The sequence below is a fragment of the Rutidosis leptorrhynchoides genome, chromosome 4, assembly GCF_046630445.1.
Source record: "Rutidosis leptorrhynchoides isolate AG116_Rl617_1_P2 chromosome 4, CSIRO_AGI_Rlap_v1, whole genome shotgun sequence".
NCBI lineage: Eukaryota > Viridiplantae > Streptophyta > Magnoliopsida > Asterales > Asteraceae > Rutidosis > Rutidosis leptorrhynchoides.
In genome coordinates this window covers 28,326,818-28,352,764 of record NC_092336.1, presented here as the reverse complement: position 1 = coordinate 28,352,764, position 25,947 = coordinate 28,326,818, and the positions used below count along the sequence as shown (strand labels likewise).

Below are 25,947 nucleotides of genomic sequence, written 5' to 3'. Positions count from 1 at the left end.
GATATTCCGAAAACTGCTTTTCGGACACGCTACGGTCATTATGAATTTTTGGTCATGCCGTTTGGATTAACGAATGCGCCAGCTGTATTCATGGACCTCATGAATCGAGTTTGTAGTCCGTATTTAGATAAGTTTGTTATCGTTTTCATTGACGATATTCTTATTTATTCCAAGAGTGAGCAAGAGCATGAGCAGCATTTAAGGATGGTATTAGAATTGTTAAGAAAAGAACAGTTATACGCCAAATTTTCTAAGTGTGCATTTTGGTTGAAAGAAGTGAAATTTCTTGGCCACGTTGTTAGTAGCAAAGGATTTCAGGTTGATCCAGCTAAAATTGAGGCCATTGAAAAATGGGAGACTCCTAAGACACCAACGCAGATACGCCAATTTTTGGGTTTAGCTGGTTATTATAGAAGGTTTATTCAAGATTTTTCCCGAATAGCTAAACCATTAACAGCGTTAACGCAAAAAGGGAAGAAGTACGAATGGACCTCTGAGCAGGAGAGTGCATTTCAATTACTGAAGAAGAAGTTGACTACGGCACCTATTTTATCGTTACCTGAAGGGAACGATGATTTTTAGATATATTGTGATGCTTCGCGACAAGGTTTTGGTTGTGTCCTTATGCAACAGAAGAAAGTTATAGCATACGCATCCCGACAATTGAAGATTCACGAGCGGAATTATACGACGCATGATTTAGAATTGGGAGCAGTAGTGTTTGCATTGAAGATATGGAGACACTATTTATATGGGGTTAAATGCACTGTGTTTACTGATCATAAAAGCCTTCAACATATTTTTGATCAGAAACAGCTGAACATGAGGCAACGTAGGTGGGTCGAGCTGATAAACGACTATGATTGTGAAATTCGCTATCATCCCGGGAAAGGGAACGTAGTGGCCGACGCTTTAAGCAGAAAGGAACGGGAACCAATTCGAGTACGAGCAATGAACATAAAAATTCGCATGAATCTCAACTCACAAATCAAAGAGGCTTAACGAGAAGCTCTTACTAAAGAAAACATAGGAAATGAAATAATGAAGAAGTATGAGAAGCAACTCGTTATGCGGGAAGACGGAATTCGATATTTTGCAAACCGTATTTGGATACCGAAGTTGGGTGGATTAAGGAAGTTGATATTGAATGAGGCACATAAGACAAGATACTCAATACATCCTGGAGTTGGAAAGATGTATCAAGATCTTAAGACGCATTATTGGTGGCCTAATTTGAAGACTGACATTGCAACATATGTTGGGGAATGTTTAACTTGTTCCAAAGTCAAAGCAGAACACCAGAAGCCGTCAGGGTTACTTCAATAACCAGAAATCCCAGAATGGAAATGGGATGGTATTACCATGGATTTCATCACAAAGTTACCTAAGACTGCCTGGGGTTATGACACCATTTGGGTAATAGTTGATCGACTCACCAAATCTGCACATTTCTTGCCTATAAAGGAAACGGATAGAATGGAGAAACTATTATGACTGTACATAAAGGAAATTGTTTCAAGGCATGGAATACCTATTTCCATTATATCCGATCGTGATAGTAGATTTACATCAAAGTTCTGGCAATCACTACATGAGGCCCTAGGAACTCGTTTGGATATGAGTACCGCATATCATCCACAAACTGACGGGCAGAGTGAAAGAACAATTCAGACTCTTGAAGACATGCTCAGGGCATGTGTGATCGATTTTGGAAACGGATGGGATAAATATCTACCATTAGCAGAATTCTCGTATAATAACAGTTATCATGCGAGCATTAAAGCTGCACCATTTGAAGTACTGTATGGAAGGAAGTGTAGATCCCCTATCTGTTGGAATGAAGTAGGAGATCGACAATTAACTGGTCCCGAGATCATACACGAAACGACTGAGAAGATAGTACAAATCAAGGAGATATTGAAAACAGCCCGTAGTCGCCAAAAGAGCTACGCCGATGTCCGAAGGAAACCATTAGAGTTTTAGATCGGTGACATGGTTATGTTAAAGGTGTCACCTTGGAAAGGTGTAATACGTTTCGGTAAAAGGGGTAAACTGAACCCAAGGTATGTAGGCCCGTTCAAGATCATCGAACGCATTGGACCGGTAGCTTATCGACTCGAGTTACCGCAACAAATTGCCGGAGTACATAATACATTTCACGTATCAAACCTTAAGAAGTGTCTTGCAAAGAAAGACCTCACCATTCCTCTTGAATAAATCCAAGTCGACGAGAAATTACAATTCATAGAAGAACCAATCGAAATCATGGACCGTGAAGTTAAACAACTCAAGCAGAGCAACATACCAATCGTTAAGGTTCGTTGGAATACTCGAAGAGGTCCTGAGTTTACTTGGGAATGAGAGGATCAGATAAAACAAAAGTACCCACATTTGTTTCCCGAAAACGCAAAATAGGTATAACTTTAAAATTTCGGGACGAAATTTATTTAACGGGTAGGTACTGTAACGACCCGGATTTTTCCGATCGTTTTACACTTATAAGATTAATATTTACATAAATTAAACCTTACCAACATGATAAGCAATCTAAATTGTTGAGACTTATGTTTTTGAAAAGAGTTTTACACAACGTTTGACCGTCCAATTTGACCGATGATATCACGAACTATATAACATACGATAATTATATGTTTGTGTATATATATGTATTTTTATATATTTAACATGATCTAAGAATGTTTTAACATCTCATTGTGTACTAATAACAATGAGTTATAAGTATATTTTGAGACTACTAACTTAAGTTTTCAAAATGATAACTATATGTGACGTTCTTCGACTTAAATACTTAAAACTTATAATTCTTATACATGTATCGTATAGATATGTATTTTATCACTTTTAAAGGATTTATATACATAAAACAATATAAGTATATTTACAAAAGATAGCTATATTTGAATTCTCGTTCCGTTTCCTCAAAATTTCTACATGTATACCTAGAGTATATGTACTCGTATCATACCCAGCTCCTATACGTATTTACTATTAGTATATACACATCACAATCACTTTATTAGCAGCCATGAGTCAGCCAATTTTGGATCTTAGCATGCATGATTAATCAATTTGGCATATTACAAGACTTTTGCACAATATTACAAATTTATACATATTTTCACCACCATTTATACTCCATTCCAATTTCATTTTTACTACACATTTTCTCTAACCAAAAACACACTCTTAGGAACCTTAAGTGTTCTTCAACAATTCAGCAAGTTACCATGAAGATCTAGCTTCAAAAACAAGCCTTAATCTTCATAAGAAAAACCTTCCAAGAACACTTCAATAATCCTTCCAAAAATACAAGTTTACTTCCAACCTTTTGATCCAACTCCACCACTCTTTTGGTTCTAAGATTTTTCTCATCTTTTACAGTAACTTTGTCCAAGTAACTTGAGGTAGTATCCTTGTTCATAACCTTATTCGATTCATATTTATATAGCTATCTTATTTTGTGTTGTAAAATTTTAATAACAAGAACATAGTATGAATGATTTCAAACTTGTTTGCAAACTAAATATATCCTTCTAACTTAACTTTTAAAACACTTCAAGACCTGTAATATATCATAATGATATGCTAACTTAACAAGATATAACTTGATTTTACAAAGAACATCTTAAAAACTGAATCTACGTCGTCGGAGTGCAACCGGGGGCTGTTTTGGGTTGGATAATTAAAAACCATCTTAAGCTTTGAATTGGAAGTTCATGTTCTGGAAAAATGATATTTCTTATGAATATGTTAACACATAAAAATTTCATGGTTTAACTCAAAGTGTAAGTATTTTTAGAAAAATGATCATTAAATGTTGTTTTTATGATGGAAAATGATCACTTTCATAAGTTTCAACAAAGTTTGACCTATAACCCGTGATTTCTAATACAACCTAAGGTATTTTCAGTTCATATTCTTAAAATTTGACTTGATCCAAGGAAGTGGCAAGTTGAACCAACAAAAACGGAGTTGTAATGAAGAAACTACGACTAAAACAAGATCGGGTATCCGAAGCTAGTTTAGCTACGAAAATATTTGGAGAAAAATTAAATTAATCATATATTTTCTAATTAATATGATATTTCATATATATTTACTTATGATTTGATTTTATATATTTCAGGACCACCCGTAAACAACACGAGAAGATTAATCATAAGACCTCATGATTGTACGCAACACGTCATTTGACAACACGGTACTTTATGTACGCAACACGTCACTTGACAACATGGTACCATGGGTCGAGATTAATTCTGATCAATATGAATACGATGGGGTCTTTATTTATTTTATTTAAGCAACTAATTGTGGACCACTAACATCGGACTGCTAACTACGGACTAAGAAAATATTAAAAGTATTAAAAAAAAAAAATATATATATATATATATATATATATGTAACGATTACTTGAAAAAAAAATATGTTGATATATTATATATATGGTTAGGTTTGTGATATCAATCGGAGACCAAGTCGTGTTTATTACCTTCAAGGCAAAACGTGAGTATATAGTCCCACTTTTACACTCTAAATATTTCGGGATGAGAATACATGCATTTTATGATTTACGTTATGGACACAAGTGATTAAAAATATATATTCTACATTGAGTTGTACCACTGGCATACTTCCCTGTAACTTGGTAACTATTATTTACATGAGGTATTGTAAACGCGAATCCTGTTGATAGATCTATCGGGCCTGACAACCCCAACCGGACTGGACGACTAGTATTCAACGGTTGCACAGTACTTCGTTTCGGTGACTACACTTGGTACGGTGTAGTAAGATTTCATAATAAAGGGAATATGCGACGTTGATTAAATGTTAAGTATGGTTATCAAGTGCTCAACAACTTAGAATATTTTTATTAAAATGTTTATATATGAAATCTTGTGGTCTATATTTATAACGCTGTCGGCATTAAACCTATATCTCACCAACTTTATGTTGACGTTTTAAGCATGTTTATTCTCAGGTGATAACTAAAAGCTTCCGTTACAACATGTTGAATTTAAGAAAGATCTTGAGTATGCATATTTGTGTCAAAAATAAAACTGCATATCGGAGGATTTGTAATGTAAAATATGTTAGAATTCGTATTATTATTATCACATGTAAAGCTTGTAAGTCTAAGATTATCGCTAAACGATAATCATTATTAAGTTGTTTAAACCTTGTATTTGTAATAAAAGCTATGGTTTGTATTGTAAAAACGAATGCAGTTTTTGAAAAATGTCGCATATAGAGGTCAATACCTCGCGATGAAATCATATGTTATTGTATTCGTCCTTATGGTTAAGGTCAGGTTATGACATCATTTTTAATAAAAATATCGAAAATTCAATTGATTATAACTTCTAATCCGTTCATCGAAACCATTCAATATCTAAAGGAAAAGTTCTTAATTTTTCGCTAGCTTTCCAAGGACATGCATATCTTATACCTTATCTCAACCGCAAGTGTAACTAATTCAAGATTCAACCTAACCTGTCTAAGGGCAATATCAAAAGTACAAGCATGCATAATCCTAAATACTCGAGCACTAGTCAGGGATACACTATTAGTATGTAAAAGTTAAATTATGAGTACTCACGTATCAATATTGAGATTCAATATTGCAGGAAAGGTACGTAGACGCAACGGAAATGATAAACACTATATTGACCTCACGAGCATACCCATGAACCATACTCAATCACCTCCATAGCTATAATCCATAATTTTCTTAATCCTATCCCACTCGAAAAACAATTTCGAAATCACTCGGACAGTACTCCGTCGTAATATTTTATGTATACTAATAATATCTTGAAATAATACGGAGTAAATATATATATGTAAATCGATTGAGAGAGTTTAGAGAAAAATATTTTCAAGTTTCTATGAAATAATAAAACCTATTGAATTCTATTTATAATAGACTTTTGAATTATTAAAGTGAATTATTAAAGTATGAATTATTAAAGTGAATTATTAAAGTATGAATTATTAAAGTGAATTATTAAAGTATGAATTATTAAAGTGCATTATTAAAGTATGAATTATTAAAGTGAATTATTAAAGTATGAATTATTAAAGTTAAAGTAAAGTAAAAATAAAGTAAAGGTAAAGTTTAAGTATAGTAAAAGTATAAAACTATGTACGTATAATACGCGTATAAATATATATAATATTAATTTAAATCGTTATATATATTTAATAAAATAAAATATAAATATCGTTATCTTTATCATACTAGTTAAGTAATGAGTTGTCAAAAGTGGTTCTAGATATTTATAAAAGTTATATACGTTTTAATAATAAAGTTCTTTTTAAATTGAAAACGTTTTTGTACGTTTGAAACTAAATAGATCAATCGAGTCTTTATGAGATTCAATCTTCCACTATCCTTTGTCTAGTTCTCAATGATTGACAATTTGTTCTTATTTATAAATCACTTTACCATTTTCCGAATATTGTTAAAATGGAAAGATTTCTCAAATCAACGTGGGCCTTTCAACAGAGACTTGTAATCATAATTCAATATATCTGATAATTTAATCATTTGATCTTATCTTCTAATTCCATTGATAAACATTTTTAAACAGATACAATCATATAAAGTATTTAATCTAATATTTTGTTTACGTTTCAAGTTATAGTATATATACACATATACATATATAATCATATTCGTTTAATGGTTCGTGAATCGTTGGAACTTGGTCGAGGTTGAATGAATGTATGAACATAGTTTAAAATTCTTGAAATTTAACTTAACAAATATTGCTTATCGTGTCGGAAACATATAAAGATTAAAGTTTAAATTTGGTTGGAAATTTCTGGGTTGTCACAAGTTATACTCCCGAACTATACCCATAACCTCCATAGCTATAACCCATAATTTCCTTAGCTCTATCCCGTTCGAAAAGCTTGTTTTGAAATAATTCGCTCATGACTCCGTCGTAGTATGTTATGTATAATATTAATAATAATATAATACAAATATTAATAAGATTAATAATAATAATATTAATCTTAATATTAATAATAATAATAATAATATTAATATATATATATATATATATATATATATATATATATATATATATATATATATATGTATATATGTATATATATATATGTATATATATATATATATATATATATATATATATATATATATATATAGGTACGAGAGAGATAGATGAAATATATGAATGAATCGAGCAGGATCATCGAGCTTTTATAGATAGGTTCTGTCCAGGGTCACCATGCGATCGCATGGCTCCCATGACCAATTCCCATGCGATCGCATGGGTTGGTTTTACAGCTCACAATTGTTTGTTTGCTAGTTCGTCGACATATTATTTAATTATATATAATATATTTAATTTATATAATTAATTATATATTATATTAAATTCACGTGCATAGTTGACTTGTAATTTTTGTTCCGATGACTCGTACGTTGTCACTCGACTTATGTCCCGGTTCCGGTTTCTCAAACGCTTTTTCGTACGCTTAGAAAACTAGTACTTTTCGTTATGCGACGTGTACCTTTATCAAAAATTAAACTTAATCTTTGACAAACTATATCACTCGAATTGTAGCTTAATCAATTAAGTGTTATGGTTATTTGCTTCTGTAAATCAACTCCTCGTTGTTTATTAAAATATATTTAATAATATCGAAACGTTTTATAACCAAATTAATATATATTCAATATTCATAAACACGATTTAAAAACACTTTGCAAGTTATTCATACAATTAATTCTTAACAATATTCTAACTTATCGTATATATCTAAATAGATATTTAAAGCAATAAGTTTAATGCACAGTATCATATACTTAATACTTTGTTAACGTTTTCAAGTTATAGTGCATATATGTATCTATTTACATATAATCGTTCGCGAATCGTCGAGAATAAACGAAGGGTATTTGAACATATGAAAGTAGTTCAAAATATTGAGATTCCGTTTTACAGACTTTGCTTATCGTGTCGGAAACATTAAATCATTTAAGGATTAAGTTTAAATTTGGTCGGAAATTTCCGGGTCATCACAAGTTGAGTAATGCTATATTATGTGATAGCTGTGTAATGCTATGTCCTTATACCCTTGACCTAATGCATGATCCCTAAAAGCTAGGCTTGGTACTTTGTATTAGTATCTATTGGGATATCTCACTCACTTAGCATTGTGCTAATCCCCCACATTTTCTCCCCTGCAGGTTATATTGTTTGCATGTTAGAGACGGGAGAAGATAGTTGTACTTTGGTTATGTTTGACACAATGAAGAACTCTGATGTTTGAATTAACTATGCTTCACTGTTTCAAAAAGTAACACCAGTTGAACTGTAATGAATAGTATCATATATGTTTAATATATGCTTATAACCACGATTTGATAAACTGATATTCCGCTGTGTAATTTAAAAAAAAAAGTACGGTGTTACAATTAGAGCTGCGTTTTTTTTGGGGGAGTACGGAAAATATTAAAAGTTGCATTGGGTTCGATGGGATTCTATTATGCATAGGCGAAACTACATGGGGGCAGAGGGGGGCGCCCCGCCCAGTGGATTTTTTTTTCAGTGTAAAAATTTTGGATTTTTCGACTTTGCCCATGGTGAAATTTTTTTTTTTGCCCAAAACCTTCAAAATTTTCCCAATATTCTCCAACTTTTGTCTCAAAACCATCAAATTTTGCCCAAAAACCTTTATAATTTGCCTAAAAACCTCAATTTTTTGCCCTAAAACCTCCATATTTTGTCCCAAAAAATTGATATGGTTTTAAAAACTTTTTTACCCCCAGTGAAAAAAAAATCATAGTTCTGCCACTGCTATTATGTCTCCGTTTGACATGGGTGGTTTGAATGTTGGAAGCATGCGTTCTTTCAATCAAGCTCTTTTATGTAAATGGCTTTGGCGTCTTCGAAATGGGTCGGATGCGTTTTGGATGATGGTTGTTACTGCTATACACGGCCAAGACGCAAAGTTAAACGATATGCATGTGAAGGGTCCTAGGATATGGTTGTCAATTATTGGTACGTATAATGATCTCATTGATAAAGGTATTTTTCCAAATGACGTGTTTCGTATTAGAGTTGGCGACGGTAAGTCTATTTGTTTTTGGAAGGATAAATGGAAAGATGGTATTGTTTTCAAAGACAAGTATCTAAGACTTTTTCATTTAGAAAATAATAAAGATTGTAAATTTGCTGATCGGTTAGTGGAAGGAAATTGGATGTGGAGTTGGTCGCGTGACCCTAATGGTACTCGTACAACTTCTCATATGTTGCATTTATTAGATGATATAAGTGATCAATATTTATCAAATTCAAAGGATACTTGGATGTGGTCGATTAGTAAAAATGGTGTTTTTAAAGTTGGGGTCACTCGTGGTTTTATTGATAGACAAGTTCTTCATAGAGGTGATATTCGGACAAAATGGGAGAAATCTTTGCCCCGTAAGGTAAATGTTTTTATTTGGAGAACCACTTTGGATAGGTTACCTTCTCGTCTTAATTTGTCGGCCCGTGGTTTGGATATTAATGACATTAGGTGACCTTTATGTTCGTATCGCGTGGATTCGTTGCATCATACTCTTTTTTCATGTGTGATTGCTTTGGAGTCTGGAGTTATGGAGAATGGTTAGGATTTGGATTGACATTCCTATCCCTTCTTTTGAAAATTGGCTCGAATGGTTAAGTTGGCATCAAGGATGGACCGGTTCTTCGAGACAGAAGATGAGATTATATGCCATAGTCGCGGCTTTATCTTGGATTCTTTGGAGATATCGGAACACGTTCCTCTTCGATCCGGGAAAGATCAAGAAACAAGAGTTATATGATTTAATTCGATTGTACTCTTATAATTGGTGTAAGGATAGAGGAAAAGATTGTATTTCTTGGACCGACAGACTAATTAAGCCTTTGTAATTTTTGACTTTTGCGCCCCTCCCTAGTATCTCGCTAGCGAGGTGGTTGCTTAATAAAATTTCGTCATAAAAAAAAAAAAGATGTCAGGAGCCCATCAGAAACATACATTTTATACAAGTTAAATATGTATTCACCCATGTGTGATGATCCGTCCAAATCCATTTGGACGAATACATCATTCATCGATTTCACAGTGAGGTACTGACCTCTACATGATACGTTTTGTAAACATTGCATTCTTTTGTAAAGGCACACCATAAATGAATATCAAATTCCAAGGTTTTTGACGTCTGATGATTTCTACATATAGACAATCACCGTAAATAATAGTTTACAATACTACATCCGTTGACAATGCAGTCAAATAAGATACATGGTGATGATTTTGTGAATGCAAAGTTTTCTCGAATAAAGCATGTATGACTCCATGCACATAGTTTGTATAACATATAAGCAAACAGCGGAAGAGTTATAGGAACCTGAGAATAAACATGCTTTAAAATGTCAACACAAAGGTTGGTGAGTTCATAGTTTTAATGTTGCGCATAATCTGTATATAAAGGTGGATCACAAGATTTCAGCTGTTTCATCGAGAAACGTTTATCAAAATATTGTACAAGATTGAGCACCCTGTAATAAGTACCCCTGTTTTAACATACATGCAACCAACATGTACAATACACGCAAACCAACGTGTACTAACCTCAAATAGCATACGTCTATTTTATAGTTCAGGCTAGGGTTTCTATACCTGAAATAGACGGGGATGTCAAGCCCTATGGATCCATATACAACTACTCACGTCCACCAGTTCTTATAACTGGCAGTTACTAGTTACCAAAGCTAAGGGATTTTCGGTTCACACTCAGTGTAGAATTTAGTATGTACTTGTATCCATTGCGTTTAAAGTAAAGTGCATGTATTCTCAGCCCAAAAATATAGATTGCAAAAGCAATTAAAAAGAGATCTATAAACTCACCTTAGCAGCACATAAATTCATTCACCGAAATGTGACCGAAATTCGAAATGCAAAGTAACCGTAGATCTCAACCTAGAGAACATATGTTGGTCAATACATGTCTAACAAGCTAGGTTTGGTCATAGTGTATCACAATCCTAATGCTCGAGACCGTCATACAAAAGTCAACAAAAGTCATCTCAAAAAGTCAACCTGACCCAACATGATCTTTAAATCTATACATGTTTATTATATTAACATAGTATAAGTCTTGATAGTTGAATGAATTATAGTTTATCAAACTCAAAACATTATTTATTTTAGGAGTTATATTATATTTGAATAATCATAGCAATTGAATATATTTTAACATTTCATATAGTTTCTCAATACTTGTAAAATCATATTATAGTGTTTATAAAGCTTTAAAACATGATAAGACGGTCAGCTTTGACAATTGATCAACAAAACAAAACGTGCTTTATATAGAAATTCATTTACTCGATTAGTAATATCTAAAAATCCAATTTATCAATTTTATAGACAAGTTGTTTAAATATTAATTTACAGTTTCAATTAACGTTAACCATAATTCAGTTGACCATATCTTTTAATCCGTTCATCGAAATCACGCGTTTCTAAATGAAAAGTTATAAATTTTTCGATAGATTTCCAACGACATGCATATCATATACTTTATATCAGTAGCATATGTATCAAATTCGTGATTCATCATAAACTATCTATCGAAAAAATTAAAGCATACTAGCATGCATAAACATATATACTCGAGCACTAGACAGCGATACACTATTAATATATAAAAGATAAGATATGAATGCTCACTTATCAATATTGTGATTCAATATTGCAGGAAAGTACGTAGACGCAATGGAGATGATAAACATTAGGTTTGACTTGCGAACAATACCCACGAACATTACCCATAACCTCCATAGCTATAACCCATAGTTTCCTTAGCTTAAACCCGTTTGAAAACTCGTTTTGGAATCGTTCGAGCATACTCCCGTCGTAATATTTTATGTATAATACTACTAATAATAATACCAATACTAAAAATAATAAGATTAATAATAATATTAATCTTAATAATAATAATAATAATAATAATAATAATAATAATAATAATAATAATAATAATAATAATAATAATAATAATAATACTGAGGGAGGTAGATGGATATATTTGTATGTGTGTGCAAACTGAAATCGTCGAGCTTTATAGATGTTTTCCTGAACTGCACCCCATGCGATCGCATGGGTTCACAGGCCTACAGCCATGCGATCGCATGGCCTCTGAATCCAGCTCACATTGTTTTTGTTATTTAGCTTGTCGACATATTATTATATTTATATTTATAATATATATAATTTATATTAATTATATATATATTATATTATATTCTCGTGTATAGGTGACTTGTAATTTTAGTTCCGATAACTTGTATGTTTACGTTCGACTTATGTCCCGGATCCGGTTTTTCGAACGTCCTTTCGTACGTTTAGAAAACTTGTACTTTACGTTTCGTGATTCGTACCTTTGTCAAAATATAGTCTTAAATTATCAATAAACTATATTACTCAAAGTGTATCTTGAACTTTCGAGTGTTTTGATAATTTGCGTTTATAAATTAACGTCTTAATATATAATAATATTATTTTAAATCAAAACATTTTATATCTAAGTTAATATTATATTTTATAACATTTGTAAAATATACATACATTTTCATTTTGAAATAGTGTTTTACTGTAGCAAAATGATTTTAACTGTAGCAAATAGTGTTTTTCGAAAACATTGTAGCTTTTCGGGTACTGTAGCAATTCGAAAATACTGTAGCAATTTAGTGTTTTACTTGTTCGTTTTAGTTAACTTATCTAAATATCAATCGAATTAATAAACGAATGTTACTATCGTTTACTAAATAACTTGAAATTATATATATGTATATATCTTTATTTTATATACATAAATCAGTTTTTAAATACACATTGCAAGTTATTTATAAATAAATTTTAATAATTAATATTCCAACTTATTGATATATATATATATATATATATATATATATATATATATATATATATATATATATATATATATATATATATATATATATATATATATATATATATATATACATATACAATTAGATGTTCGTGAATCGTCAGTCAACAGTCAAAGGTTAACTGAATATATAACATTAGTTCAAAAATTTTGAGAATCAATATTACAGACTTTGCTTATCTTGTCGAAATCATATAAAGATTAAGTTTAAATTTGGTCGAAAATTTCCGGGTCGTCACACCAAGGTTACCTTCGTTTCTTTAACGCTGATTACATCAAACACAACACTCTGGCAATGAGCTAGAAGAGAAACTACAAAGACAATTCGCTATGACTTTCAACAATTAACTTACGACCTCTACTTTTAATCCAATAAAAAAGAAAATACATTTCTTATTATATGGTTAGAATAAAAAACAATGCTATTTAAACTGCCAAAGGATCCATAGCGAAGCCATGATGATCACGTACATTATATCTTGCAAATCTTGAGTAGCGTTTTCAATCCTCATGCCAGTGTGTCTAATCAAACCAAGAAGTGAAATTAGGCATTTTAATATCAACTCATATAGGAACAAGTCTCCATATGTTTTGAGCTGCATTCTAATATCAATCTAAGAGGGAATTGTATATATTGTACAAACAATTTAAAATTATAGAATTCGCAAACCCAAAAATCACATATAAAATCTTAAGTCACTACTGAATGCATAAAATTGAAAAGATGAAAGTGTAAAGTGAAAAGGTCCAGTGCCATCCCCATAGTTTTTTGAGGCCATACCTAAAAAGAAATATATGGTGGTGATGATGGGTGGTGGAGCCATGGTCCTGGTGGGCTTATATGGGGCCTTGATAAAAGTTTAAAAAAAGTAACCACATGCTTAAAAACAACAAAGTGTTTGTTGCCCCTTATTTTGTATCAGTCACTACAAAGTGGATTTCATGCCCCTAATCCCCACTGTCCATTTTATATTCACAAGACTGTCCAATTGTCAATGTAAAATTTTGTGACATAGTTATAGTTTACTCAAATAATGTGATTCCAATAAGACGGGTCGTCAGTTCCTTATTCGAGCAACATATTCTTAATTTTCATTTTTCGCTAGTTATTTAATTGATGTTTTTACCCATTGACATATTCTCATATAGTCGTATAAGTTGTATACTCATCTAGTCACTGGTAGGTTTAGGTCAAGAAAACGGAGTAGGAGAGTGATACGTGGATAAAAAGCGACAGCCACACATATCAACAGGGATGACATTTATAAAAAATAGGTCCAGAGTAAGATAGCGTGCCAATAATTGAGCAGGTGTCAACACCATGAAAATAATTTGTTATTTAGAGGGATCCATGGTGATTTTTTTGGATAGTGACAACACTCTGATTGGGTCGCTAATTGAAGTCACAAGTGAGACTTAACCGAGAACTGGCAAAAAAAAACCCAACCAATGGGTACCCTCTTGAGTACGTTGAGAAGCTGCTTTGCAAAATTTGGCTCTTTATGATGGGTACGTTTTGTTAGTATATATGGCAAAGGTTTAGTGGTTGAGGTCCTAATATCCTCACGAGATCTCAGGTTCAAACCTCACATTAACTATCTAAGAGTGGTCAAGTAAAAAGGGTCAAAAAATAGCACGGGATAACCCAATTAGGCCGCATACATCCGAATACAAATACTCTCATTTCTCGGTAACCTGAATAAAGGGAAACTTATCTTTCAAACCTCCCTAGTAATATATCTAAGAGTGGTCAGCAGTGGCGGAGCCATGAAAATTTTTCACCGGGGGCGAAATATATTTTTCTAAAACGTAGGGATTTTTTTTTTTTTTGGGCAAAATATGGAGGTTCTGGGGCAAAATATAGAGTTTTTAAAGCAAAATTTGGAGACTTTTGGGCAAAATACGAAGGTTTTGGGACAAAATATGGAGGTTTTGGGGCAAAAAAAAATCAACCGGGGGCAAAATCGAAAATCGAAAAAATTGAACTAAAAATTGCAAATACCCTGCCCCTTCATAAGTTTGCCGCTGGTGGTAAGGAAAAAAAGGTCAGAAAACAACACGGGACCCGATTAGACTGCATACATCCTAGTACAAATACTCTCATTTCTCGGTAGCCTGAATAGAGAAAAACCTTATATGTTTTACCCGCATTAGTATATATGGCAAGGCTGGATCTCACTTAGTTTCGGATGGGTTTATGGATAATTGGATATGCGAGAACTGAAACCTCTAAAATTATCTCAAGTGGACAATAAACTTGATAATAGTGATTAAAAAATACGGAGTAATAGATAGATCTAACTAGTTGTGGGCGCCGGGGGCTCCGTTTTGAATGCAAGTTAAAAAAAGTCTTGATCTATTTTGTAAAAAAGAATTTTTTTCGACATCGAACATTGAAGGGTTGTTCCTTTTGTGAAAATTGCTTCTTTTAGCGTTCTTTTTTTTTTCAAGTTAGTTGATCTATTTTGTAAAAAAGAATGTTTTTCGACATCTTTTGGTAGCATTTAAGGGTTGTTCCTTTTATGAAAGTTGCCTCTTTTATCGTTGAGGAAGGGAAAAAAAAAAGGTAGTTGAATTTTTTGTTAAAAAGAATTTTTTTCGACATCTTTTGGTAACATTGAAGGGTTGGTTCTTTTACGAAAATTACTTCTTTGGAGACAAAAAAAAAACAAAAATATCTGGTTACTATTGATGAATAGTGCTACAGGTTTTTGTCTTTTAGATAGTATAGTAATTAAGTAGGTCTAAAAATTGTACAGTATAAAAAGGTAAGAATGATTTTGGGCCTTTAGGTCATTGGACTAGAACATTCAAATTTAGGTATTGATTCAGGATGGGCTTATGGTATTTGAGTGCTTTTGTGGTCCAGTCTAAGGGTAATTGTTTAAAATACACTTTTTTTTTAAGGCTTCAAACAAAATACATTTTTTTTAAAAAATTGTCTTTTTACACCATTCGGTAGACGGATTTCCGTCTACCACCTTTATCTGTCGTCTACTACCATTTTTACAAAGTAGTCGACGGTGAGATAAAGGTGGTAGACGAATTCCCGTCTACTGGCAGGGTTGGTAGACAGCGAGAACAAAGCAGTAGACAGACATTTACAAAGTAGTCGACCGTCTACTGCCTTGTTGTTGCTGTCTACTGCCTTGTTGTTGCTGTAGACAGACACTAACAAGGCAGTAGACAGCAACAACAAGGCAGTAGACAGTAACAACAAGGCAGTAGACAGTCGACTACTTTGTAAATGTCTGTCTACTGCTTTGTTCTCGCTGTCTACTAACCCTGCCAGTAGACGGGAATTCGTCTACCACCTTTATCTCACCGTCGACTACTTTGTAAAAATGGTAGTAGACGACAGATAAAGGTGGTAGACGGAAGACACTAACAAGGCAGTAGACAGCAAGAACAAGGCAGTAGACAGCAACAACAAGGCAGTAGACGGTCGACTACTTTGTAAATGTCTGTCTACTGCTTTGTTCTCGCTGTCTACTAACCCTGCCAGTAGACGGGAATTCGTCTACCACCTTTATCTCACCGTCGACTACTTTGTAAAAATGGTAGTAGACGACAGATAAAGGTGGTAGACGGAAGACACTAACAAGGCAGTAGACAGCAAGAACAAGGCAGTAGACAGCAACAACAAGGCAGTAGACGGTCGACTACTTTGTAAATGTCTGTCTACTGCTTTGTTCTCGCTGTCTACTAACCCTGCCAGTAGACGGGAATTCGTCTACCACCTTTATCTCACCGTCGACTACTTTGTAAAAATGGTAGTAGACGACAGATAAAGGTGGTAGACGAAAATCCGTCTACCGAATGGTGTAAAAAGACAATTTTTTTAAAAAAAATGTATTTTGTTTGAAGCCTTAAAAAAAAGTGTATTTTGAACAATTTCCCCGGGTCTAATCCCATTCATCCTTATATCCGTTGGGCATAGGCCTATGATTGAAGAATAGATGGAAATGAAGAATTCTCATTATACATTGATAAGTTACAGCAAGTATTATTCTATGTTACAAGTAACCTCAATAACAGATTTTAAGCATCAAAGGACATCTACAACATAAAAAAAAAAAAAAAAATGTACATACAAATTCAGGAAGCATGTCTTGGTCTCTAATCCTTTACAGCCTCCATATATTGCATAAGTGGTAACAAAATCAATACTCTTCTGGTCGCTAAATTTACACTAGCAAATTTTACAAGATTCTTCGGGCATCAACCGCAAAAATCTTGCATAGGAAAGTACGGAAAATTTAGAGCTTTACTTTAAACAAGAAAATCATGATATTTGCAGATGAGTTACCTGAAAAATGGAACTGCTGATAGTTTTTACACCTTTTGAACCTGCTTGTGGGCGCTTAAAGCATCGATGATGCTGTCAACCCAACTGTAAAATGCATTATAATTCAGTCAGATTGATTTGATGTCTACAACACACAAAAAAAAGAGGTGGCACTATGGATTGTATGCATTAGAAATGGGACGATTTGAGTTGCATCGCAGTACGAGTATTTATTCAAATCTTATTGGATATTACATGCAACCTTTGAAATTGATTTTTTAAAATTATAATACATTTATATTTTTAGATTTACAATTATTAATGTACAATATATGTTTTTGGTATTCAAGTAAAATTTTTTATCTATAAACAATTTTAAAAGTGGACAAAAAACATCTTTTGATCCATCCACTACAATCCATACAAAAAGTTGCTCACTTGATACCTTACCCAACCCACTTGAACAGCCAATTTTGTCACCACCACAAACAGTTGCCCACTTTGATACCTTACCCAACCCCGCTTGAACAGTCAATTTTGTCATCACCACAAAAAAGTTGCCCATTTTATTACATGTCAAGTCTGATAAAACTACAGTCAAGGTTGTAAAAGTCGCAAGACGGAGACGAGTCGGTTGGGATGTTGGACGACGAGTCGGTTGGGATGTTGGACGACTAGTCGGTTAAGTCAGGGAGTAGTCACGGACTAGGACTAGTCGGACATTGACCAGCGCTGACTTTTAGTGATTACAGATAAATATTTTAAACATATATATTTCAAATATAAATATAGGGCACAAAATCTAATCTTAAAAGTATCAATATTTTGACCTAACTTTGACCAACCTTGACTTTGACCGACTTAAACCCGCTCAGACCAACTTTGACCCCATTTTTTAGCTTTGACCGACTGTTTAAACATAGTGGGAGAAATGGGACGGACTAGTCACCAAAACTACTAGTCAGCCGAGAGGGCCGACATTTGCAACGACTACAGTAGCAGCCGAAGAATGATTACCCCTGAAGACCTGGGCTCGATGGATAGTATACATTTCTCAAACCCATTCTTTTTGCAGCTGTAGCAGTGGTTTCACCGATGCATGCGACCGAACCATCCCATTGTTTTGAATCAGGTACAAGATTCATCCATGCTCTGTTGCACAAGAATAATATCGTCATGAGTAGATAAATACTTGAGGTAGCAGATCCAAATGCACTTGATTATAAAAAGGCCAATTCGGATTATGTATTAATGAAACAGCTAATAAAGGAACCGGGTCATCATCTCCTCATTAGGCATATGAGATATATTGATGTACTGTTTTAATTAAAATATCATAACTATTGTACTGCAACTGATTTCAGGTCAACCCAGCCTGACACGACTAACGGTGAAAATTACTTTAGTGACCTGTTACCGAACCACCAATCTTGCCCATATGCCAAGTCTGATATTGCACGGAATCAAAATATATGAAACATTCTAATCGTAAATTTAATCGTTGTATACCTAATTGCAGAAGGTGAAGCTACAGCGACAACAGAAGCAGAGAGTGCTTGTTCAAAAATCATTTGGTCCACATGTTGAACACTTTCCTGAAAATAATTGAAATCAGAATTGCCAGATATTTTAAGTAGTTTATACTGAAGACGATATGCAATCATAGTCTGCGAGCACCAAATAAAACATGTTACAGTACACATGTACACAACTGCTAATACCATAAGTTTGCTTCACAATTTAGTGAACCAAAAAATACCAAAGAATAAAAGTGTACCGTGGTGTAAGTATTTAAACGCGTGACTTGAAATCCACGTTTGGAGAGACCTTCCTCTGTAACACAACCACTATCGTTTTCAATTCGTGCATGTAGAAAATGTATACTAAGTTGCTAAGCAAGTAAAGAAACAAGATACAGCAAGGCAACTTATTCATAAAAGAATGATGGTGTGAATAATACAAATATGTTCCGTCCAAATTGAGGATTATAGTAACTACTGTTGCAGAATTAAGTGATTATCTTTACAAATATTGTTGGTTCACAATATGGTTGTTCCAGAACTACATGCTACTTGGTAAACCAAAAACAATTTTGATTTTAATGAAAAAACTAATCTAAACAAAGAAATTCCCCTATTGAAAAATCTTGATCTACCTTTACATAATTACTTGAGACTTGCACTAAATACAAAATATAGTTCATACCTATGTCCTGACTAGCTTTTGCAGAAGCTGGATATAAAACACTACATATTTCATTCCCATGTTTGGGTAGCTCGGAAGCAAGAACCTTGCCAGTTGCTGCGAAAATTTACAAGGTTAGACATAAATTCTAGGGTTAGTAGCATAAAAAGGTAAACAGTTATGGTTCGATTACTATTTTAGGAAAACAACATTGTTTTCACCCATATAATATTCAGCCTTTCAGAAATCTTCATATTAAGGTATATTTACAAGCCAAGCAGTAAATAACTGGTTTTCAAAGTCTAAAAAAATTCAACATTTTTTAAAGATACTGACATGTCATCTGCCACATCAACATATTTACTGATATTAAGTGTGCCTTACCTTATATTGAAATGATTTGAATGTCTTGATGGGTGAAAACAATATTGGTTACCTTTTTATGCAATATGATAAGAAGCTGTGAATATCTGATAGAGGTCTAAAGTATTAAAGTTGACGAGCTACATAAAAAGGCACCACAAATATCAATGGGAGTTATGCACATATACCTTTTGATGGAACAAAAGCAACATCAATGAATCTCTTGGACGAATTTGTAGTTTCATTAAATACGCTTGCAGTACCAGCTCCAACCACTGCTACCTTGACACTTGGCGATCCAGCAGCTCTACATATTACAATTAAGAAAGATGGTTAACTGGAATGTATAGCTAACTTTATGAAAGTCTGATAGAAACACTTCAATTCTTTTAATCACCTTAAGTACAAAAAAATAGGTGGATTGGTATATGAAAGGCTCCACGGCATGTAAATATATTGTTTGAAAATAATCAATACGGAAGGATCTGTAGCTTAAAAATATGTGTAGATTGTTCTCTACATACCTCCAGGCGTCAAGAAAGACCAAAGCCGCTTCGGGTGAAGTTATAATGATCCAATCAAAAGTAGTGGCTGCCACCATAAAAGCACATTATACTTCAAAGTTACAAAATTGAGATTATAGGTTGAGCCCAGCTAGTTTGGTCATTAATGTAATTTATTAGTGCAACTTGTAAAGTGTACTTCACAACACGAACACAACCTTACAATTTGAACCCTATGTAATGATGACATCAGTAAATTTAATCTCTCAATATAGAAATATTTACAACTACAACATGAATCAAAAGAGAAGTAAGTTACCAGTCAATAGGGCCGAAAGTCTGTCCAGATCAGGCAAGTGCGTATGCTGAATCAGGGGAAGTTCTAAAAAATTGATCCCTTGTGCTGCCTATTCAATAAAAGATGGAATACAACACCAAAACTATAAGAACCATAAGCAATGTTAGAAATTTTATCTTGTGGTGGTAAAGTAGTAATGATTTATAAGTTGTGTTATACAGTATTGAATAACACATGCCTTCACTATTCAACATTGTCAATTCAAAAGAGTAAATTGAATCTAAGTATCATCTATATAGACAACTTATGTTTCCAACTAACAACTGTTTCTCACTTTCCAGTAAAGTAAGAAATTTTTTAAATAGATGTGACAAACCGAAAACAGAGACCACCCAATACAAAACATGTTATCATACTCAAATAAACAAATGTTACTCATTTTTCAAGTAAATTAACAGTCCTTATTCTCATTTCGCATATAGAGCCACTTAATAATAAGATAATTTAGATTCACGCCTACACATCACTGCCAGAATTGAAACAGCCTATTAGAATGGTAGAAGATAGAGCATAAATAGTAATCTTATATACTTTCCGATAATAATAATAATAATATAACAATGTGAAACCGGGTAAAAAAATACTGTCAATTTCTCTTCACTACATATTTTAGACACTAAACATAACTTCCCATACTATTATACGTTATTATTCCTTGTGTCCACTATCATAGTCAACTATCCAAAATATGCATATAACAGGTGAAGATTAACTCCTATGCACCTTGAATCAAATTATTCAAACACCACTCGACATCATAATGGTAACTGATGTATATTTTACTGTGCCGAAAACTTTGAGTAGGAGTATGACTGTCAACATCTTACCTTCCTATACCCTGCCATAGGTGGGATTAGGTAGTGTTGTCGTTGTATCATTTACTGCATTGGTGGATTAGTGGACAGGGTTAAGTAATGCGGAGTGCATAACCGACTAAGTTGTGATTTTGAGGGTTCAGCGAAAATTATGGGGCAAAGGAGGCCGCACATCCTTGTAGGCTCCCAGGGGCAACTCCCTAGCGGGGTCCCTGTGGTGTAGGATTTGGACACAAAAAGTGAGCGCCAATTCAGAGTACCCATAAAACACATTTTCTAACCGCCAATTCTGTTGACACTAGTTGCATAACCCAAGCACTTTTCAAGGACACAAAAACAAACAAAATTATGATTTCGTGCCAAACCAAAACTATTCTCAGTTTTATACCATATTCAATTTCGTGAACTCCGGCATCGATTAGGGTCCATATATTTTTGAAACCTGGTATATACACGACCCACAGAGATATACCCTTTAATCTGCATTTAGTTTTCTAACAGTATTTGCACCACGCTTCATTCTAGTAACAAGACCATTTCCCAATTTCCATAAAACAATGCATTATTTTGACTATCAGTTCAGTAATGAATATACAGTCATCAGTCACAACTAAGCGGAATCATCCGTAAGTCTCTCAATAATATCAATGCTCTAAAAATGTTAATTAAACAGTTCAAAACTTATATTTTAGCGAAAGTACATATAGAGTACTAAATATTTCAAAACATAAATCACTCCCATTTCATATCACAAAATTACCATTTTCTGTCAGGCAATTTATCAAACACCTCGAAGAGAATTACTACTTTATAAAAGCAATTAAGGCACCATAGAACCATGTAATATAATAGTACAAAAAAAAAAAAAAAAAAAAAAAAAAAAAGGAAATTACAAGAGCTTTGATGAGTTTGCCATTTTTACCACGCTCTCTCGTAACAACAACTCGATTATTCGAAAACGACGTCGTCGGAGAAGAAGCTCTTATGTTCAACGGTTGAAATTGAAGTCGCCGGCGGTGAGTCGGAGGTTGTAGCGGCGGAGAAAGAGTGGTGGAGAGAGAAAATAGAAGTGAATTCATGGCGGTCAAACGTTGAACGGTGGTGGAGAATGTGTTGGTTTGACTTTGATTTTAGCCTAACACCTGTTTGATAACTTTCCTTTCTGGTACTACGTACATCTTTCCATATTTGCCATACCACTCCTTTATCTATAAATATTTTAATTATGTACCTTGTACTTATTTTTTGTTTAATTTTCAACCCTTAAGTTTTTGAACTACTAAAGCAAGACCAGAGCGTAACAACTAGAACAAAGAGAGTCAATTTAAATCTACGAATTGACTTCGTTTCTTTTTTTTTTTTTTGAAGTATGACTTTGTTAAGTAGGTTTTTATTTAACAGCAAACTTTTATAAAAAGGGAACATTCTAGCAAGGAACTAAAGAGCCCAAACCACCCAATTATAACATCTTTAAAAGTCAATTAATCTCCAATGCTTTGTTTAACTCTATATCCAAATAATTACGTATTCATAATTTTAATACGTGGCGCATCCACTTGAGAGTGGGTGGGGTTCAATGACCCTATCGTTGATAAGTTTGAATCAAAATTATCCGGGTGAAAAGCTAGATCGATTTCTTATGGTGGAAGATTAATCCTTGTTAGATCCGTTCTACACAGTTTACTGCTTTACTACTTCTCGATTTTTAGGGCCCCGCTGAGTGTTATCCGTCTTTTCGAGAGTATTAGGAGAAATTTTTTTTTGGGACGGGACGGGTGAGTGTACAAAAATGTCATGAGTTAAATGGGATGAGGTTACATCCTCTTACGAGTTTGGGGGTTTAAACGTCAGGTCTCTCTTGAGAAAAAACCTTTCTTTGTTGTGCAAATGGTGGTGGCGGTTCAAAAACGAACCTCACTCACTATGGGCAAAAGTAATCTCTTCACTTTATGGGTCGGGCGGGTTGTTATGTTCTTCGGGCTCATTCAGGCCGCAAGGCAGGAGTGGGGTATGGATTAATATTATTCGTGCATGTATTGAAGTGGATAAAAAGATTGGCGGTTTTAGCAACTCTTTTGTACGTGTTATTGGCGACGGTGCATCCACCAGATTTTGGACAGAGCCATGGCTGTTCGAGGGTAATTTAAAAGACAGATTCAGCAGACTCTTCCACCTAGAAGTTTCCGCAAGTGCAGCTGTTCGTGACAGAGTAAATTGGGTTGGATCAGATGTTATTTCGACGTGGGATTGGATTCGTGCGCCTAGCGGAAGAGCTCTTGATGAACTCTCTGCTCTAAATCAGCTTCTTGTTAACTTTAATAAAATTGACATGTCAACAGATTCTTGGCAATGGAAGCTTTCAAATAATGGGTTATTCTCGACAAAGGATCTCAGTAATCGTATTAACGAGTCCTCCTCCGGCCAGCAGTTCACACATGGAAACTCTAAGGAACAATTTGGTGTCGTTGAAGGTAGAGGTTCTGATATGGAGAATCTTAAAGCGACGGTTACCCGTACAGGTTGAATTAGACAAAAGATGTATCGACCTTCATATTGTGAGGTGTCCGATATGCGATGATGATGTGGAATCCTTGGATCTTGTTTTTATTTTCTGCAAATCTGCTCTGGATATATGCGAACGGGTTTACAAGTGGCGGGGTATGGGTTCAATTTCAAATTTGAGTATCAATGAGGCCTTTCGTGGTAATTGCTCTTTCGGGTCAACGTGTTTTATTTTTCGTATCTGTCAAGCGGTAGAATGGACATGTGCGTACCTGATCTGGAAAAATCGTAACTCCAAAGTCTTCTCAAACTCTTCATGGAATGGACCTAATGCATTGATGGAGATTCAACTTAAAGCCTACGAGTGGATTTCGCTACGTGCAAAAAGGAAAAAAGATTGATTGGTTATCGTGGCTTTCTAATCCAGGAAATAGTGTATTCGACCTCTAAGGGTGGTCTGGAGCTAGTTGTTCTCTCAACAGTTTGTTCCTTGTCGGCAGCCTGTTTTTTTTAGATCACGTTTATATTCTTTAGTTTCTAGGTAGTTTGTTTCTTCTCGTGGTTTGCTTGTGTTTCCCATTCGTTTCTTTGAAGTGGTTCTATGCTACTCCCCGTGTACTCTTTGATGATCTTAATACAAATCTTGCTTTTCAAAAAGAAAAAAAACTACTCAAATTGTATGACTTCATATATATTCAGAATTTATAGTTTTTAAAATTAAACGTCATTTAAAATACCTATCAGATATATATAATTAGTTTTTTTTTAATCATAATCCCTTTGAATTTTGTAATCTAGCTACTGAGTATTACTCCATCCGTCTCATATTAATTATCACTAGATAAAAAAATACACAGTTTAAGAAAATTTCATTAAAGTACTGTACTTTCTGTTTACTTTTCAGTTTTACCCTTACCTTTTCTTTCTACTTTTTATCCTATCCACATATATTAAGAGCATGATAGAACTTAAGCTTCTTATTTTTTTTCAATTTATGAAAGTGGACAATTAAATTAGGGACAGAGAGAGTATAATTAGTGAGCAGATGGAGTATAATTAGTCACCCCATATATATGAGAGCGGAGTATAATTAGTCACCCCATATATATGAGAGCCGATACTTATCAAGTTTTGATCCATACACACCTAAGTTACTATTATATCTTTACCTACAATAATGAAATAATGAAAGTACTCTCTAGATAAACTTAGAAATATAATTATAAATTTTATGGTTAAAAGTGTGTATGGATCAAAAGTGAGTGTGTGAGTATCAACTCCTATAATATATTGTTAATGAGATTTTGACCCGAGAACTCTTGTGATGATAGAAAGACCGGCCTCAACTACTAGGTTATTCTAGAATTGTTAGTAATAGTTATGAAATGATTAAAAGGATAAAATCGAACGCCTAAATTAAAAGATTATCAACTTTGTCACTAAAGTTGTGATGTATATAGGTGGTGGATGATAAACCGATTTGAGTTGGGACTGAGATTAAAGGGGGATGAACGATGTGGAAGGGTGTGATCATTACTTGACCAAGGTTATAGTGAAGCTTGACTTTAAAAGAAAGTGATTGAGTTTGAATTCAAAAACAAACAAAAAGAAAAGCTGCATGCTTTTTTTTCATAAACGTGAAATTGGTGGTCCAAATAAACTCTCATAATTTTGATTCACATGCATGTTTCTAAATCTAATTTTCATTTTCATTTTCATACAAACTATTTGTCACTAAACATTTAGTCGTTTACATCAAACATATGGAGGTGAAGACGTATACTATCTACTAAGGAGGATTTACCTCAGATAGATATTTGTCACTAAAGATTTGGTCGTTTACATCAAACATATGGAGGTGAAGACGTATACTATCCACTAAGGAGGATTTACCTCAGATAGATCAGGGCCGGCCCTCAGAATTAGAA

General features: G+C 33.7%; 1 protein-coding gene across 2 annotated transcripts; it reads right to left on the bottom strand.

Annotated features, from left to right (window-relative positions):
- Positions 1–16,968: 16,968 nt before the first annotated feature.
- LOC139840051 (uroporphyrinogen-III synthase, chloroplastic-like) lies at positions 16,969–22,674 on the bottom strand. 2 transcript variants are annotated; one of them, XM_071830276.1, is made up of 11 exons: positions 22,411–22,674; positions 20,664–20,751; positions 20,366–20,432; positions 20,030–20,148; positions 19,500–19,595; positions 19,072–19,127; positions 18,804–18,889; positions 18,344–18,446; positions 17,316–17,399; positions 17,097–17,241; positions 16,969–17,065 (listed from the first exon to the last, which is right to left on the bottom strand). In XM_071830276.1, exons 1-9 carry the CDS (start codon positions 22,594–22,596, stop codon positions 17,391–17,393), a joined length of 810 nt encoding a protein of 269 aa, XP_071686377.1. In that variant the 5' UTR covers positions 22,597–22,674; the 3' UTR covers positions 16,969–17,065; positions 17,097–17,241; positions 17,316–17,390. The 2 variants fall into 2 exon arrangements, with proteins under 2 accessions (XP_071686377.1, XP_071686376.1); XM_071830275.1 differs by having other exon boundaries at positions 18,312–18,446; positions 22,411–22,672.
- Positions 22,675–25,947: the final 3,273 nt, after the last annotated feature.

Bases quoted from the DNA above. Each gene is read 5' to 3' on its own strand.
- LOC139840051 (XM_071830275.1), bottom strand. From the start codon at position 22,596: ATGAATTCACTTCTATTTTCTCTCTCCACCACTCTTTCTCCGCCGCTA. The intron at 19,596-20,029 runs GTATATGTGCAT...AAATTTTCGCAG, and splicing joins TGCTTTTGTTCCATCAAAAG to CAACTGGCAAGGTTCTTGCT. The intron at 17,400-18,311 runs GTAATCATTCTT...TGCATTTTACAG, and splicing joins TCGAGCCCAGGTCTTCAGGG to TTGGGTTGACAGCATCATCG.